At 38.2% G+C, this 13693-nt stretch overlaps 1 protein-coding gene across 3 annotated transcripts in view; it reads right to left on the reverse strand.

Moving 5' to 3' along the window:
• Window positions 1–212: 212 nt before the first annotated feature.
• Window positions 213–13693, reverse strand: part of LOC129728910 (uncharacterized) — a 48346-nt gene continuing 34865 nt past the window's right edge. For all 3 annotated transcript variants that reach the window (XM_055687383.1, XM_055687384.1, XM_055687385.1), the window contains 9 exons: window positions 4452–4871; window positions 4235–4395; window positions 3883–4173; window positions 3190–3589; window positions 3022–3126; window positions 2512–2962; window positions 2368–2449; window positions 1943–2043; window positions 213–1877 (listed from right to left, as the gene is read on the reverse strand). In XM_055687383.1, coding sequence (XP_055543358.1) covers window positions 1362–1877; window positions 1943–2043; window positions 2368–2449; window positions 2512–2962; window positions 3022–3126; window positions 3190–3589; window positions 3883–4173; window positions 4235–4395; window positions 4452–4871 — 2527 coding nt within the window. In that variant the 3' untranslated portion in view covers window positions 213–1361. The remainder of the gene's footprint in view (window positions 1878–1942; window positions 2044–2367; window positions 2450–2511; window positions 2963–3021; window positions 3127–3189; window positions 3590–3882; window positions 4174–4234; window positions 4396–4451; window positions 4872–13693) is intronic.

Here is a 13693-nt window from a genome sequence, read left to right on the forward strand (position 1 = left end):
TAGGTTAGCATCTAATTGCAATTTCACTGGTTTGGCCATCGATTTGAAAAAGTTTGTTGCGTTATACAAGAATTTTGCGATCTTCCAAATAAAGATTTTTTTTATCCGAACGGTGATTGATATCAAACACTAGATTAAACAACGATGTAATATGAAAAGACGAATAGTGGAAAACTTGGACTTTCACAATAAGCAAAACAATGACGCCAGCATTTTGCTTTAGGTGATTTTATAAAACGTTCCCGGCCCGGAATACTCTACACTAGACGATGTTCCTTGCCGAGCGTTTTATTTATTGTGAAGGGTAAGTTATTCTCTACAAATACATTCCTGCAGAAGTTATCGTATCTTTTTCTTTTATTTTTTATATTCTCTGCCTTCTTGCTGCATTGTTTCAGAGCTACTGCTGTGCCTTAAATTACATGTTACCATTAACGATGACTACTAATAAACCTAATTTATTTGCTCTTTTCGTAGAAAACGCAAAAAATCATTTGAATAACACTGTCAAATCTACACTTGCTACGTTGCGTGTGCTCACCGGGTGAAGCATAATAAAATTTGGAAAACAGAAAACAATCTAGAAATATTCTGCCCTTACAATACAGATGGCAAATGTAGAGAAAACTGGAAAATCAAAAAGCTTTCATTCTTATATATTTTGTTTTTAGAACCTACAGCTGTGGTCTATGTAGGAAGTGTGATTGTAAAGCATCTAAAAAAAATAAAAAGTTGGGTCACAGTAATTTGGTGGATCATTTATATGTACACAATTACAATGGTTAAGCAGATATTTTTTTCTTGTATTGTATTTTTCAGTTTTCGATTTCTGCTTACTCAAGTTTACTATTCACAGGGATCTCTAAAGTTTGTTCTCGTTATTATTACAACGTATGCTCTAGTTATATTTCATTTTGTTAAGTGACTATTATTCATAACTTGTTCTTTCTCAACAATGCCCGACAGTGTGTGTTAAGAGATTACTAAAAAATGTATGGTTTACATAGCGTTAGGTTGCGCTAAATGAAGTAATTTTTTACTCTCTTTTTTTGTTTAATATGCTTGCAGTAGCATGTCATAAAGATAATATTAATTACAAAGTATAGTGTTGCTCTTAAATTCTGCTCTGATTTATTTTTCTTCCTCAATGATATTTATACTTACAAGTGATCCCTTATCTACCTGCTGTACAAAGATGGATCTCCAACGCCATCGTATAGGTCCTATTCTGTAAAAACGTAGTAAAACGAAAGCAGTAATAGCTTACAACTAATAAAAAAGAATACAGAGCGAAACAACGCAACCAACTTCTGTGGTGATCGAGATCAAACTATGTGGCCGTTTCGCTGAGGACGTGCGTCCTACGTTCGACCGCGGCCAGGTCGATCGTACCATTCCGGATCATTTGGGTCATCCTCTTCGACGAACAACGATTCCCCTGTATCGGTTTCCTCGTCGTCCATCGGATCGTCATCGTCCAGTACTTCACGCACGCCGACGAACATCCGATTCTCGTCGCAGCTCTTTAGGAGTTTCTCCATGATGATCTGATTCTCGACTTTCTTTGCTTGCATTAGATCATCATCGGGATCATGGCTGTCCAGTTCGTCCAAATCATTCTCGGTAGCCGACAGTGTTGTTGACGTTGTAGACATATTTGAGCTAAGTGGATTGTTATGCAGTCCACTGCTCGATGGAACCAGGTTCAGGTTGTTACGGTTCGCCAGTAACACGTTGTTGTTGGGTCGATTCGGTCGCGATAATTTGCAGATAGCGTCCTCCACCAGGGCCAGATGGTCACTGGGCATCGCCCGGATCATCTCTTCGTATAGATCGTCCGGCAGAGGAAATTCTAGTGCTTCATACGGCGCAACGACCTGATCAGAATGCAGGAGTGATTATCGTGTTGAACGTTAAAAAAATTACCATTCCGTATGCTTACCTCTCTGATGTCGGGGCTGCTGCTACGCGGAAGTTCTTCTTTTATTATTTTAGTTGAAACCGTGCGTCTACGTTCCTTCTTAATTAAACTTTGATTCAACGCTGTAATAAAATTTGAGAACGAGAAAGCGTTAGTTTCTTTCACTAGAAATATTTTCAGGAATGTTAAATGTGTTTTAACAATTTAACCTATTCTCGGTGATTGATACTTAGGGAACATTATTATATAACGTAACGCGGAATTTGGCAATTTTCAATTAAATTTCGCACAATGGCAGAGGTCTAACATAGGTTAACATACGCTAGTTAGTTTTTTGGTTATTAGGAAAAAGGTCCTACTTGTCCGAAGCAATGTTTTGGTTAAAGAACAACTAAACTGGCTTTTTTCAAAAAAAAAAAACATTACTAAAACGAATAAAAACTTACCGTTAAGCACGTTAGATTCAGACAGCTCATGTGAGTCCTGTTGCATTAGTGGCGTCGATGGGCATGCAGGGGAAGTATTTGACTGTAGAGAAAGAGAATATTTGGTGTTGGAAAGTTGCTTATTTAAGAATCGTTTGTACATACCTCCGGATCCACTAGCGGAGTAGGTGGTGCTGGTGAGGTTGGATCCGGCGTGTTAGCTCCACTAGACTCCGCCCGACTGTCGGTTCGGCGATTCGCTCTAGGTCTGCTCCAAGGAAACTTCATGTAGGTGCGAAACTTTTTACGTTCATCCTGCAGTGCTCGCTCATGTTTGATCAGAATTGTTTCCTCGGAGATGTCTTCTTCGTCTATGGAAGGCAGTACTATTAGTTGACCTTCGGTCGGTAAATCGGACTCTTTGATTTCTGTTTCTGTTTGTTGAACAGCGAGTGAAGGCAAGGTCGTTTCTGTCTTTATTTCTAACGACGGATGCTGTGGTTCTGTGGATTTGACCACACCTTCACCTGAGGAGGGTTGACTAGTGCTGGAAGTTTCCGGATTCGCAGCAGTGTCCGAGTTTTCGGGCTCGTCATTGTCGCCGATAATACGCCATCTGAAAGGAAATAAAGGTTTTTTTTATTATGTTTGAAAGACAAACTATTTCGGTCTTACTTTGGTGTAACAATTTCTTTGTAGGGCAAGAGTTCCACTCTGTTTGCTGCTGCCATGCTGTACGGGATAACAATGTTATCGATGTCGTACGAGTTTCGATTTTTCCTGGAAGAACATAATACCAATGTCAGTTTTCTGCGGTCACTTAAAGAATTTTGAACAAAATACCTTTCATTTCGATGATGATTTGGCGTTGGCGATGAGTTTTTGCTACGACTACTACCACTGCCAGCGCCATCGTGATGCAGCCCAACATTGTCCATATAATCAAGTCCGGAAGTAGTGCCGCCGAAACCGCCGCTGCTACTGTAGCGACTAAGCGTTCCGCCACTACCTCCGATAGGAGTATTTGCCATGGCCGACGTTGACGAGTTGGACGTTTTTCGGTATTTACTACTGGAACTTTTGTAGTATTTGTTCGAACTACCACCAGGTGTTGCACCGATTGCGCTTGGCCCGTACTGGTTGCTGCTGCTGCCACCCGCAGGATATGCAGATGATGACTTGCGTCGGCCACTGCCAGTACCTGTCAGCAGTAGATTTCGACGAGATTTCGTTTTTTTAATTTCTAAAATTGAAATCAATGACAAGTTGGTCAGAGCCAAGATAATTTTCATGTCTACTTTGATGATAAAACAACCTAAGGTACTTTTCAAACGTCATGCTATGTATGTGCATTTACTTTTTTATGAAATTATTATATTTAAGCTACTCGTTACTTTCCAACCAGTGCTCAAAAAAAAAAAATGATATCCTATTTTTCAAATGTTAATAATGCGGAGAATCCAATTCAAGGCTTCAAAAGATTTTTTTGAAAACTAAAATCTATAGATATGCTAATAGATCGCTACTGCTACTTACTGTGATTTGCCAGTTCTGTAAAACTGTGCTTGTGTTTGTTGTACTTCCGCTTGCCATCAGGTCCATATTTTTTGTTACCATGAGGCACTGCCTCGTCGCCCGACGACAGGAACGCTGGAGGGGCACTGGACGGCAATACGCCACCGGGTGTGGAACTTAAGCCACCGCCAGCGGTCGCCTTCTGAGAAATAGCTACGCTCCTGCTAAGTGCCTTAGCTGTACTGCGGATCATTTTGTTTTGCCAGTCTGGTATTCGCATAATTGCTTCGAAGTGAATTCCATGGGAAACATCTACAAGTATTATAAAAAAGGCATTAAGCAAATAGTACTTGGAAAATGTTATGTTTGTTACCTTCAGGAAAACTTAGCACAGGATGAAAGCATGGATCTAGCAGTGCAACTCGCTCCGATGCCGGCATCGTGTCAGGGAGGTCTCTAGGCGCTGTGGGATCCTGCCGGCCGGTACATAGCGCACAAGGGTGTAACGGCCAGGCACAGCCACATTTTACGGTACTAAAAATGATGATTGATTTTAAATATAGAATGGTTTGAAAACTGATCTATATTACCTGGGCCGAGCGGCTTTCTTGGAAATTGTGTGCAGATTTGCAGTTTGCAGCAACTTCCTTTTGCGAAATCCGTTGCGATGGAAAGGACGCGTTCGGCTACTGCCACTATTCTGATCGTATGCACCATTCGGCGCAGAACTACTTCCAGGATTGGCCGAATCGTAGCTATCGTCTAGGGGTTTGTTATTGCCTGGGAGTGTTCCCCGGTAACCATTCACCGACTGCTGCGAGGGAGGTTGTGATGGATGTGATTGGCCGTTTTCCAGTGTAACCGCGCCTTTGTTGATTTTAATTTTGTTATGCAGCTCATTGTGCTGCCGGATGCGATACTCTAGATCCGATATTTGCGCCAGCAGCCAGGTCCATCGGGCTGCTACTGAGGCTCGGTCCTTAGCCCATCGCCAGGCTGCGCGTTTGGAACTAAGGAATATAAATGATATATATGAGCGTTGCAATAGCCAAAGACACTTTGATTTTGAACGGAGAGAATCAAAGAAAAGATCAAAGAAAAGCATTCTTAAACCTAATCTTTTTCAATCACGCCAAATAATTCTCAAGAAAAAGTAATCTTAAACAAAATTTAGTTCAGTTCATCTTTACAATGTCTGTAAGCCTATACAAAACTGGTAGCGACTGTGTGACTCGAAAATAGGGACTTTAGAGGCCAGATGCCTGAAGAGACCCAAAAGAAACCAAAAAGAGGCCATGAGGAAAATAGGTATATTAAGAAAAAATTCAGACCAAGTTTTTTTTTTATTCTTTTGTCAAAAAAACTTGTAAATTTCAGCATATGGAAGGATTGTTTTAAAAGAGACAATATAAACGTGTATTTTTTTTTAGCATGATTCCTCTGCCGTTCCAAGCATAATTGTCCCATTCTACACAAACCTTATGCCCAGTGGGACAATTATGCTTGGGACGGCAGTACTACTGTATTCCGAAATTGTTTGAATGTTCTCCATCAAAATTGCTCCAGAATAAATTCCAAACAATAACTAAAATAAGAAATGGACCATTTTAGGTGAAAAAAGAAACTTCAGAGACTAGCTTTGAAATATAGATCAAATATCTAAAAAGACACCAGTTCTGCCTATACGAAAACGTTTTATCGCTTATAAGAATTTTGTAATAACAGAATCTTGCAAACTCGCAAAGAATTTTTTTATTATAATAAAAATGTTGAGTTTACGATACTTCAGTGACCAGGTATCATGTATGTGCTCCATGCACGAGTACCATTCGAATGTAAAAACATGACTCACCACTGATTAAAAACAACCAAATTTTAGTTTTGATGTTGTTATCAAATACACGCAGCTACCGAGGTGTTAGTTTGCAACGCAATATTGAATTTTTTTATAACAATTTTGTCTCTTGCAGGATTATAATTATCGACTGTTAACAATCGAAATTTTTATTTATAAATAAGTCGATAAGTAATTGATTTTTTTCTGTTCCCTAAATTCAAATTTACAAAGCGTCCAATTTCTAAGAATTATCGAAGCGCACGAAAAGCATAAACGGCAGAATTGGATAATTGAAAGTCTTTAATAGTGGAATCATCAGCATGACAAAACCAAAACAAACTGCAAAGCACCATTAATCAAGCTAACTTCCATCATCACCATCGTGAACATTATTCCATGACCGTGATGACAAATTGTGGTGATGACGATGATTATGTTGATGATGATGATTTCGTTCATTGTATTGTTTTGCGAAAACATAACCAACCTGAGTCGTGAGAATCCACAACAACCATCCACGACTCACGTTTCGGAATCATGTGTTAGCGCGCAATACTGGACGCACACAACACAACAATTTGTCTACGCTTATAGGCTACAGTACTAGAATCAAACCCACTAAAACCATTATCTATTTATACGCCCATTGCGTTAAGGCGGATAAATTATATGGAGGCTGCATGTGAATGAATGAAAATGAGACACGCCAGCGCACCCATACAAGCATCAGGAAGAAACCAATACACCAGAAGAAAAAGGCGGTGAGTGCACAGTGGTTAGTAATACAAAAAGTAATTGAACACAACGGGCTGCGAATTGTGTGGATCGATAGGGTAATTGATTGAACTTTAAACTGTTTTGGTGAAATTAATACTTGTCAAATTCAAATTGCAGTACCGATAAGTTGTGAAAAACAACTGAAAATTTATCGAACAGAAACTTACACTTGTTAAGTTTCGTTGAGGTGAAAAAGTATCAAACACAATAGGTGTAAATTCACAGTTTTTCATTATTCATTATTAAAATTTTCAAACTTAAACTTCGAACATAATTTATGAAATGTAAAATTGAATAATATAATCTCAAACATTGAGAAGATTGCACTCTACATCTACCAGGGGTGACTCGTCCATCGGTGCAACCTGTGCATTGCACACGGGGACGCTAGAAAAAAAAAATATTTCAAATCTAGATTAATATTTTTATTCTATTAATTTGTTGAATAGTAGCAAAAGGAGTGCCTTGCGATTTTTCGCGCACATGATTGTGATTACTATCTCAAACTGTGATTTTCAGAATTTGTAGTTGAACAGTTCGCCCCTGACATCTACGCATGGGTTTACCCTCAGGCTGCCTATATCCCCTTATTTGACCTTTTGCTCATGATAAATTCCAGAAAAAAGTCACAAACAGTTGAATGAATATCAAACAGTTGAATGAATACCAGGCAGTTATGGTTGCTGATACTTGACAGGGTAATTAACGAGGCCCGGTAAAGAAGAGCAGTAGAGTCTAGAGTCATATAGACGTGTATAGGGTCGTAACTTACCAGTGGCAGAAGTACCGTTCCTTTTCGCAACAGTCGTTAGAGATGCAGAGGTAAATTCGGTCTCTCACAAAAACGATTGTAACTTTTCTTGTCTCACCTACCCGACCGTAAGAAAATAACTGGCGCCGTTATCGATCTATGCAAAGCGAAATTTACTGAATAGCTGTACATAGAAAATGAAAAATGTATCCCAAATTAGCAATCTTTATACCCCGTTCACACTACATCGCATATCACCTGATATCAGGCAATTCGTGCTATCAAGGCCATATCACTCGATATCCCATACAATCGCGCTGTCATCGGATATCACCTCGACTACATGATATCGCTGATATTATGTTCGAAAATTGATAAAAACCAAATTTGCAGTAGTTGGCAACACGGTCGAAGCACATTTGACGCAACTCTACAAAATTCGCAATTCACGTTGCATGCGAAAAAGAAGGAAGGAAATATTTTTGCTTTGTCATCCTGCACATTTTGACAATTGCATATGAGAGTTCACGTTGGTGCGAGCCAACTAGCTGACATCTTTATCTTAAATGCATTGCTTTTGTTGTCTTGGTTTTGTTTTGACCTGTTTTTGTTTTTTTCTCTTTTTAATTACCGAAGCCAAAGGCAAACCATATCATCTCACCGTAGTGTGAACACCCGAAGCGATATCCGATACCATCCGGTGATATCAGGTGATATGCGGCGTAGTCTGAACAAGGCATTACGGTGGTTCTTTGTGCAACATCAGTAGCTCAGATCCATCAAAGTCGTTCAAGCCTCAAGTTCAGCTTTTATGGCATTGTCCAAACGTATTCAAAATCTGTCAGTCGTCAAATTTTCAGTATTAAAATTTCGATTGTATTGTCAGAAGAGTGTCTTATTCCGACGGTCGAGAATAGCACAGAGATGCGATTAGCAACATATTGGCCGTTGCGGAACAGAGTGGTCTAAAGACCATTTTTTTCGAAAATGAGTTTTTTTTTTGCATAAACCGCATCTACTCAAGAAGCTGAAGTTGGGAGATTAAGAAAATTTCGAAAAATCGAATTTTAAAGCTGATTTATTCCGTGTTGAAAATTCGTCCGAAACAGAATGGCCGTTTTGTTTCGGAACAGAGTGGTCTATGTACATAAACCGATGTAATACTATCATGTAACACGTAACATGTAGCATATTACATGTGATAAGGAACATGCCACTCGTTTTGTACATGTCACACGTGATATGTAACATGTTACACGTAATGTAACACGAAAAATGTAGCATGTAAAATATTATGTAATATGTAATATCTTGTGTTACATGTTATGTAACATGTGACATCTTACATGTGACATGCTATATGTATCATATAACATGTGACACTAGCCATTTTATACGATTTACCGTCATTTTCTTTGTCATTTACCGGGTTTGTGTACATAGACCACTCTGTTCCGAAACGATTCGAGGATTCCAGTGAATATATATATGAAGTCAGAGTGGTCTATGTACATTGGTGAGATAAAATCACCGATTTCGCAAAGAAACTGTTAATTTTATGTATCCCAATGTTAAACCACTTCATAACCTTTATATTAGAACATTTTGTTAGAAAGAATCCGTTGAACAGAATTTTATTCAGAGATTTTTCGAAAATTGCTTCTCCTGAACAATTTGCTCGATGGCACATAGACCACTCTGGTTCGCAACGGCTCATATACGGCATAAGACAAAAAATTGTCTTTTTGAGGACAAATTAAACACTCATTTGAAGAGTCAATGTTTTCTCGTTCATTCGTTACACTTCATTCAAAATGTTAGAACGCATTGTAAATTCGACTTTATCCCCATGTCTCAGCACGAACTTTCTTTTCCTTCTGCAATATGCAACACCCAACATCAGCGTAATAGTGTTGTGTAACTGAGTGCGGAATTTTCTGTTATCTGTCTTGAAAATTGTCAAGCCTTAATTGTGCAAACACTGTACTATTAATAATGATCAAGCTTCGTTGCAGAACCATATACCTAGTCAACCGGGAATGCACTCATTGGACTATATAAGAGCCTGCTTCTATTCAAACCAATCAGCTTACTACTGGATGGCCACTAGGACGGTCCTAACTAATTAGCAGCGGGTAGCAGCAACAGCATATCCGATCACTGTTGCAAAATGTTGATTGACTGCGAACTTAATCGAGCAGCAGCAGGCAGAGCTGCAGCAGGCGGCGTATCTTGCTATCCTATTTTGGAATTAAAAATAGCGTCGAACATCGATATTTGGTTTTTGACCGTTATCCTGATTTCGAAAATATGCATATAGAGGGTGAGACAAATTTGCCACATCAATTAGAACAATATCGCACGCTTAGCCTTGGGGCTAATAGCGGTCTCGATCAACTTGATTAGTTGAGAGAATTCGTTATCGATAGTTTTTTGGCACATTTTGCATATGTAGGATAAGTACAACGATACACCGTGCCCCCGTGCTGAGACGAGAAAATTTCCAGCTCGACTCGATCGGGAATCGAACCCGATATCACAACCGTGTGGGGGAGCTAGCCGACCGACATCGCTAACCTGAGAGCCAAGGGGACCACTCATCAATATTGTAATGCTTTTTTTCAAAAGGTTTTTATTCAAAGTGAAACGACAGTTTGTAAATATTGTGATTTTTTTTTAAACTGATATATGATCACTCGTGGCCTAAAACGGAAAACGTGATTGAAATGAGGTCGATATCTTGTACCGTTTTTGAGTAATGGAGGAAAGCAACCCGCGTAAAAAAAAACCGCGTAAAAAGCGACCTTACTGTTACGACATACAGTTGTCGCTGCCGTTGAAAGCTTTTTTGTTTTATTATTCAGGGGGTAGTTGTAGTAGCATATTCCTGAGACGAGAAAATATCGAATTTTAATTCTAGTCAGGACTCACACCTTTGGGCATTTACCATGCGTTTCAACCGTTCCCTACAGTTCTAAGGCCCATTCCCGATCTTCAGGCATCATTCCGGTTTCTAAAATACCCAACAGTCGAATACAGTTGCGTAGTTGGTTACCAAAATATTATTATATCTATCGAAACAAAAAATTGTTCTTTATTATTATCAGGCTGTAATTTATTCCAAGAGTTAAATCGTATGTGCTAATAGATTTTAACATATAATAGATTTTGTATGAGAAAGACCAGATCACACCCCTAGGTGTATTAATTTAGGTTTTTTTTTTCAAACAATCGGTAAACGGCAAAACTACATCTCCGGAAATGATTCGACCGAAGATCGAGAAAATTACGCTCGCATGTCTACGTAAAACTTCATTTATTTTAAGGAAATTTACGTAAAACACACGGAGGCTTGTCAACTACAAATATCTGCTAATTGATCAACATTTGCACTTCGCAGCAAATCTGCACATATAGTATCCCTGCTGTTTACATACTGTTTCACCTAGAAATACTCAGAGAAAGAGATTCGCGGTGAAAAAAATCGCCAATTCGGCAACTGGGTTTCATATGTCAGAGGTGCCAGATCTCTTCTCAAAGCGCAATGTTGACTAACATTCGACTTGTATAATCGGTGGTGACGGTGAAAGTCCTTAAGAATAGTGAAGTGCTTCGCAAAAACTGTTAAGGTGATATATTTTATGCTTATGTTTAATTTTATACACCTTCACTTATTTTGTTACCTATACACAAGGTTTGTTGAACTCCGGGTGAAAATCACTCATTCATTGGCAATAGAACAAAAAATCGTATAGAAATGAACACGTTCTTTTTTGTACCTGATTGCAATACCTCTCAATGTGGTGTTACCTTTCTTGTTCGTTTGGCTCCAATTTTGCAGGTTCGTTTGGCTAACCGCATATCTCTCCCTCTGAGTATCTCTAGTTTCACCATACTCATCGCTACACGAAAGCTTTCTGAGAAAAAATCATCTTGATGGTCTACCTGCGCCGCGTACGGTCGGTGTTGACAACAAGAGGTAAACAATGTTCAAAATTTTAAATAATAGTTTTTTAATTATTTTATTATGAAGTATGCCTACAAAAACTACATTTTCGTGAACCACAAATTAAGAGCTTTCGATTGATGTATATATCATCGTTGTCCGAATCATTTGAAGCAAAATCATTTTCAGAGATGGCTTGACTCAGTTTTCTGAAAATTTCTCAGAAATTACTCAACCACAAATTACCAAAAATTGGATTTCGAAACCACAAATTAACCACTAAATATTGGTGCTAAAAGAATTAAAAAAAAATACTTTGTCAAGCCATCTTGAAATGAGCATCGTGTATTTTGTATGTCGGACTTTTGGCCAACTTTTTGGGTCAAATACTCCTATGAGCGACGTCTAAATTTAATAGAGGCCCATAACTCATGACTTCTGAAAGCATCATAATGAATTTATTTACAGCTCGTAGCCGTCTGCGAGAAAAAGAAAACAAGTACATAGTTCTTCAGCTTTTCTGGTGGTTTTATCCTAGTTTATAAAAAGTATTTCATTGGCCCTGGTGAACCTTTTGGATAACAAAAACTATTTTTTCATATTCGAAGTACAAGGCAATCTGAAACTAGTAGCGAAATGCCACTGATATTTCGTTTGTTATTGTTACTATACGGAAACGCACAGGTGAAGCAATCTGTTAAATGTAAATGTATCCATAGTTGAAAAATGACATATGGCATTACCCGAAATTCAGACTTTGACTTAGGCTAATGACATACTGAGGCATCAAATTAAGCGAAGCGTTGAGCGTATAAGAAGCGAAATAAATAGAAGCGTTGGGTAAAGCTTCCTATGACATACTGGAGCGTCGTTATGCGCGTTCGCAAATTTGTTGTGCTATCATAATCCTAGATATTTAGTAGCGGTTTCGTTTGAAGTAAACATGGATTTGTCCGATGAAGAATTTTTTGCTTCTTCAAGCACGATAAATTTCGTTTTTGGCAAACAGAAAGATTTTTCGGTACACCCAATAAACCGAAACAGAAGGAATGATGGAGAACATCACCGAATTTATGAAGAGATTCGAAAATATCCGAATCGAAACTAAGTTAAAAATAAACCGAAAAGTAACAGTGTCTGTTTTTTTTTTTTAATTTTAATTCCCAGCAACGTTAATCTAGTTTATCAAATTAATCAAAAACGATCAATGTGCAAATATAAAAAATCTGGCGGTGACAAGAATCAGAATTAGTCTGAACAAAGTATTACTACGTACGTGCACGCGCGTCAAAACACTTCTCGTTCTGTTTCGCCGCCTCCAGTGACGCGTTTTTTTTTTTTTTTTTTTTTTTTTTTTAAGGGGGGATTTGTTAGTAGCTTAAGTATTTATGATAAATATTAGTAAATAATGAGTATGTGTGTCCAATCACAAATGGTGACTTCTCAACACTGTTAGAAATTTGTAATTTTAATTGTTAGGATTTGTTTGCTTTCGCAATTAGGACTTATCATTCGTAGGGATTTAAACCTACTTGTCAGAAAAGGGGAAGTAAACTTACAACTAACTTAATTGCTAACTTATTGGCTATAAAGAGAGCTTATCGTAGCAATTGAGGATTGCAACGATTTTTGTCGAAAATTGTTAATAATTTTATTTGACATAGCTTCTAATGGTTCAACACCAGTAAGTCTATGTAATTCGAGTGTACCAAACCAAGGAGGACGCTTCAAAATCATTTTCAGAATTTTATTCTGAATCCTTTGGAGCGTTTTCTTCCTTGTTGAACAGCAACTTGACCAGATCGGTACAGCATAAAGCATTGCTGGTCTAAAAATTTGTTTGTAAATCAAAAGTTTGTTCTTTAAACAAAGTTTAGAATTCCTGTTAATAAGAGGATATAAACATCTCGTATATTTGATGCACTTGGCTTGTATACTCTCAATGTGCTCTTTGAAAATAAGTTTTTTATCATAAATTAGTCCCAAGTACTTAACCTTGTCGGACCAACTTAAAATAACCCCATTCATCTTGACAACGTGATTATTGTTTGGCTTGAGGAAAGAAGCCCTAGGCTTATGAGGAAAAATTATCATTTGAGTTTTAGAAGCATTGGGAGAGATTTTCCACTTTTGCAAGTAGGAAGAAAAAATATCTAAACTTTTCTGCAATCGACTGCATATGACACGAAGGCTTTTTCCTTTTACGGAAATGCTTGTGTCATCGCAGAGCAATGACTTTGTGCATCCTGGAGGCAAATCAGGAAGATCTGAAGTGAATATGTTGTACAGGACTGGACCCAAGACTGAACCTTGAGGTACACCTGCTCTGACAGGAAATCTATCAGATTTTGAATTCTGATAGACAACCTGCACAGTTCGATCAGTGAGATAATTTTTTAAAATTTTAATTAGGAAAATTGGAAAATTAAAAGTTTGCAATTTCGCAATCAAACCTTTATGCCAAACACTGTCGAATGCTTTTTCTATGTCTAAATCCAGTGACGCGTCGTTGCCGCTTCAG

Source organism: Wyeomyia smithii, chromosome 3 (genome assembly GCF_029784165.1).
Source record: "Wyeomyia smithii strain HCP4-BCI-WySm-NY-G18 chromosome 3, ASM2978416v1, whole genome shotgun sequence".
Taxonomy (NCBI): domain Eukaryota; kingdom Metazoa; phylum Arthropoda; class Insecta; order Diptera; family Culicidae; genus Wyeomyia; species Wyeomyia smithii.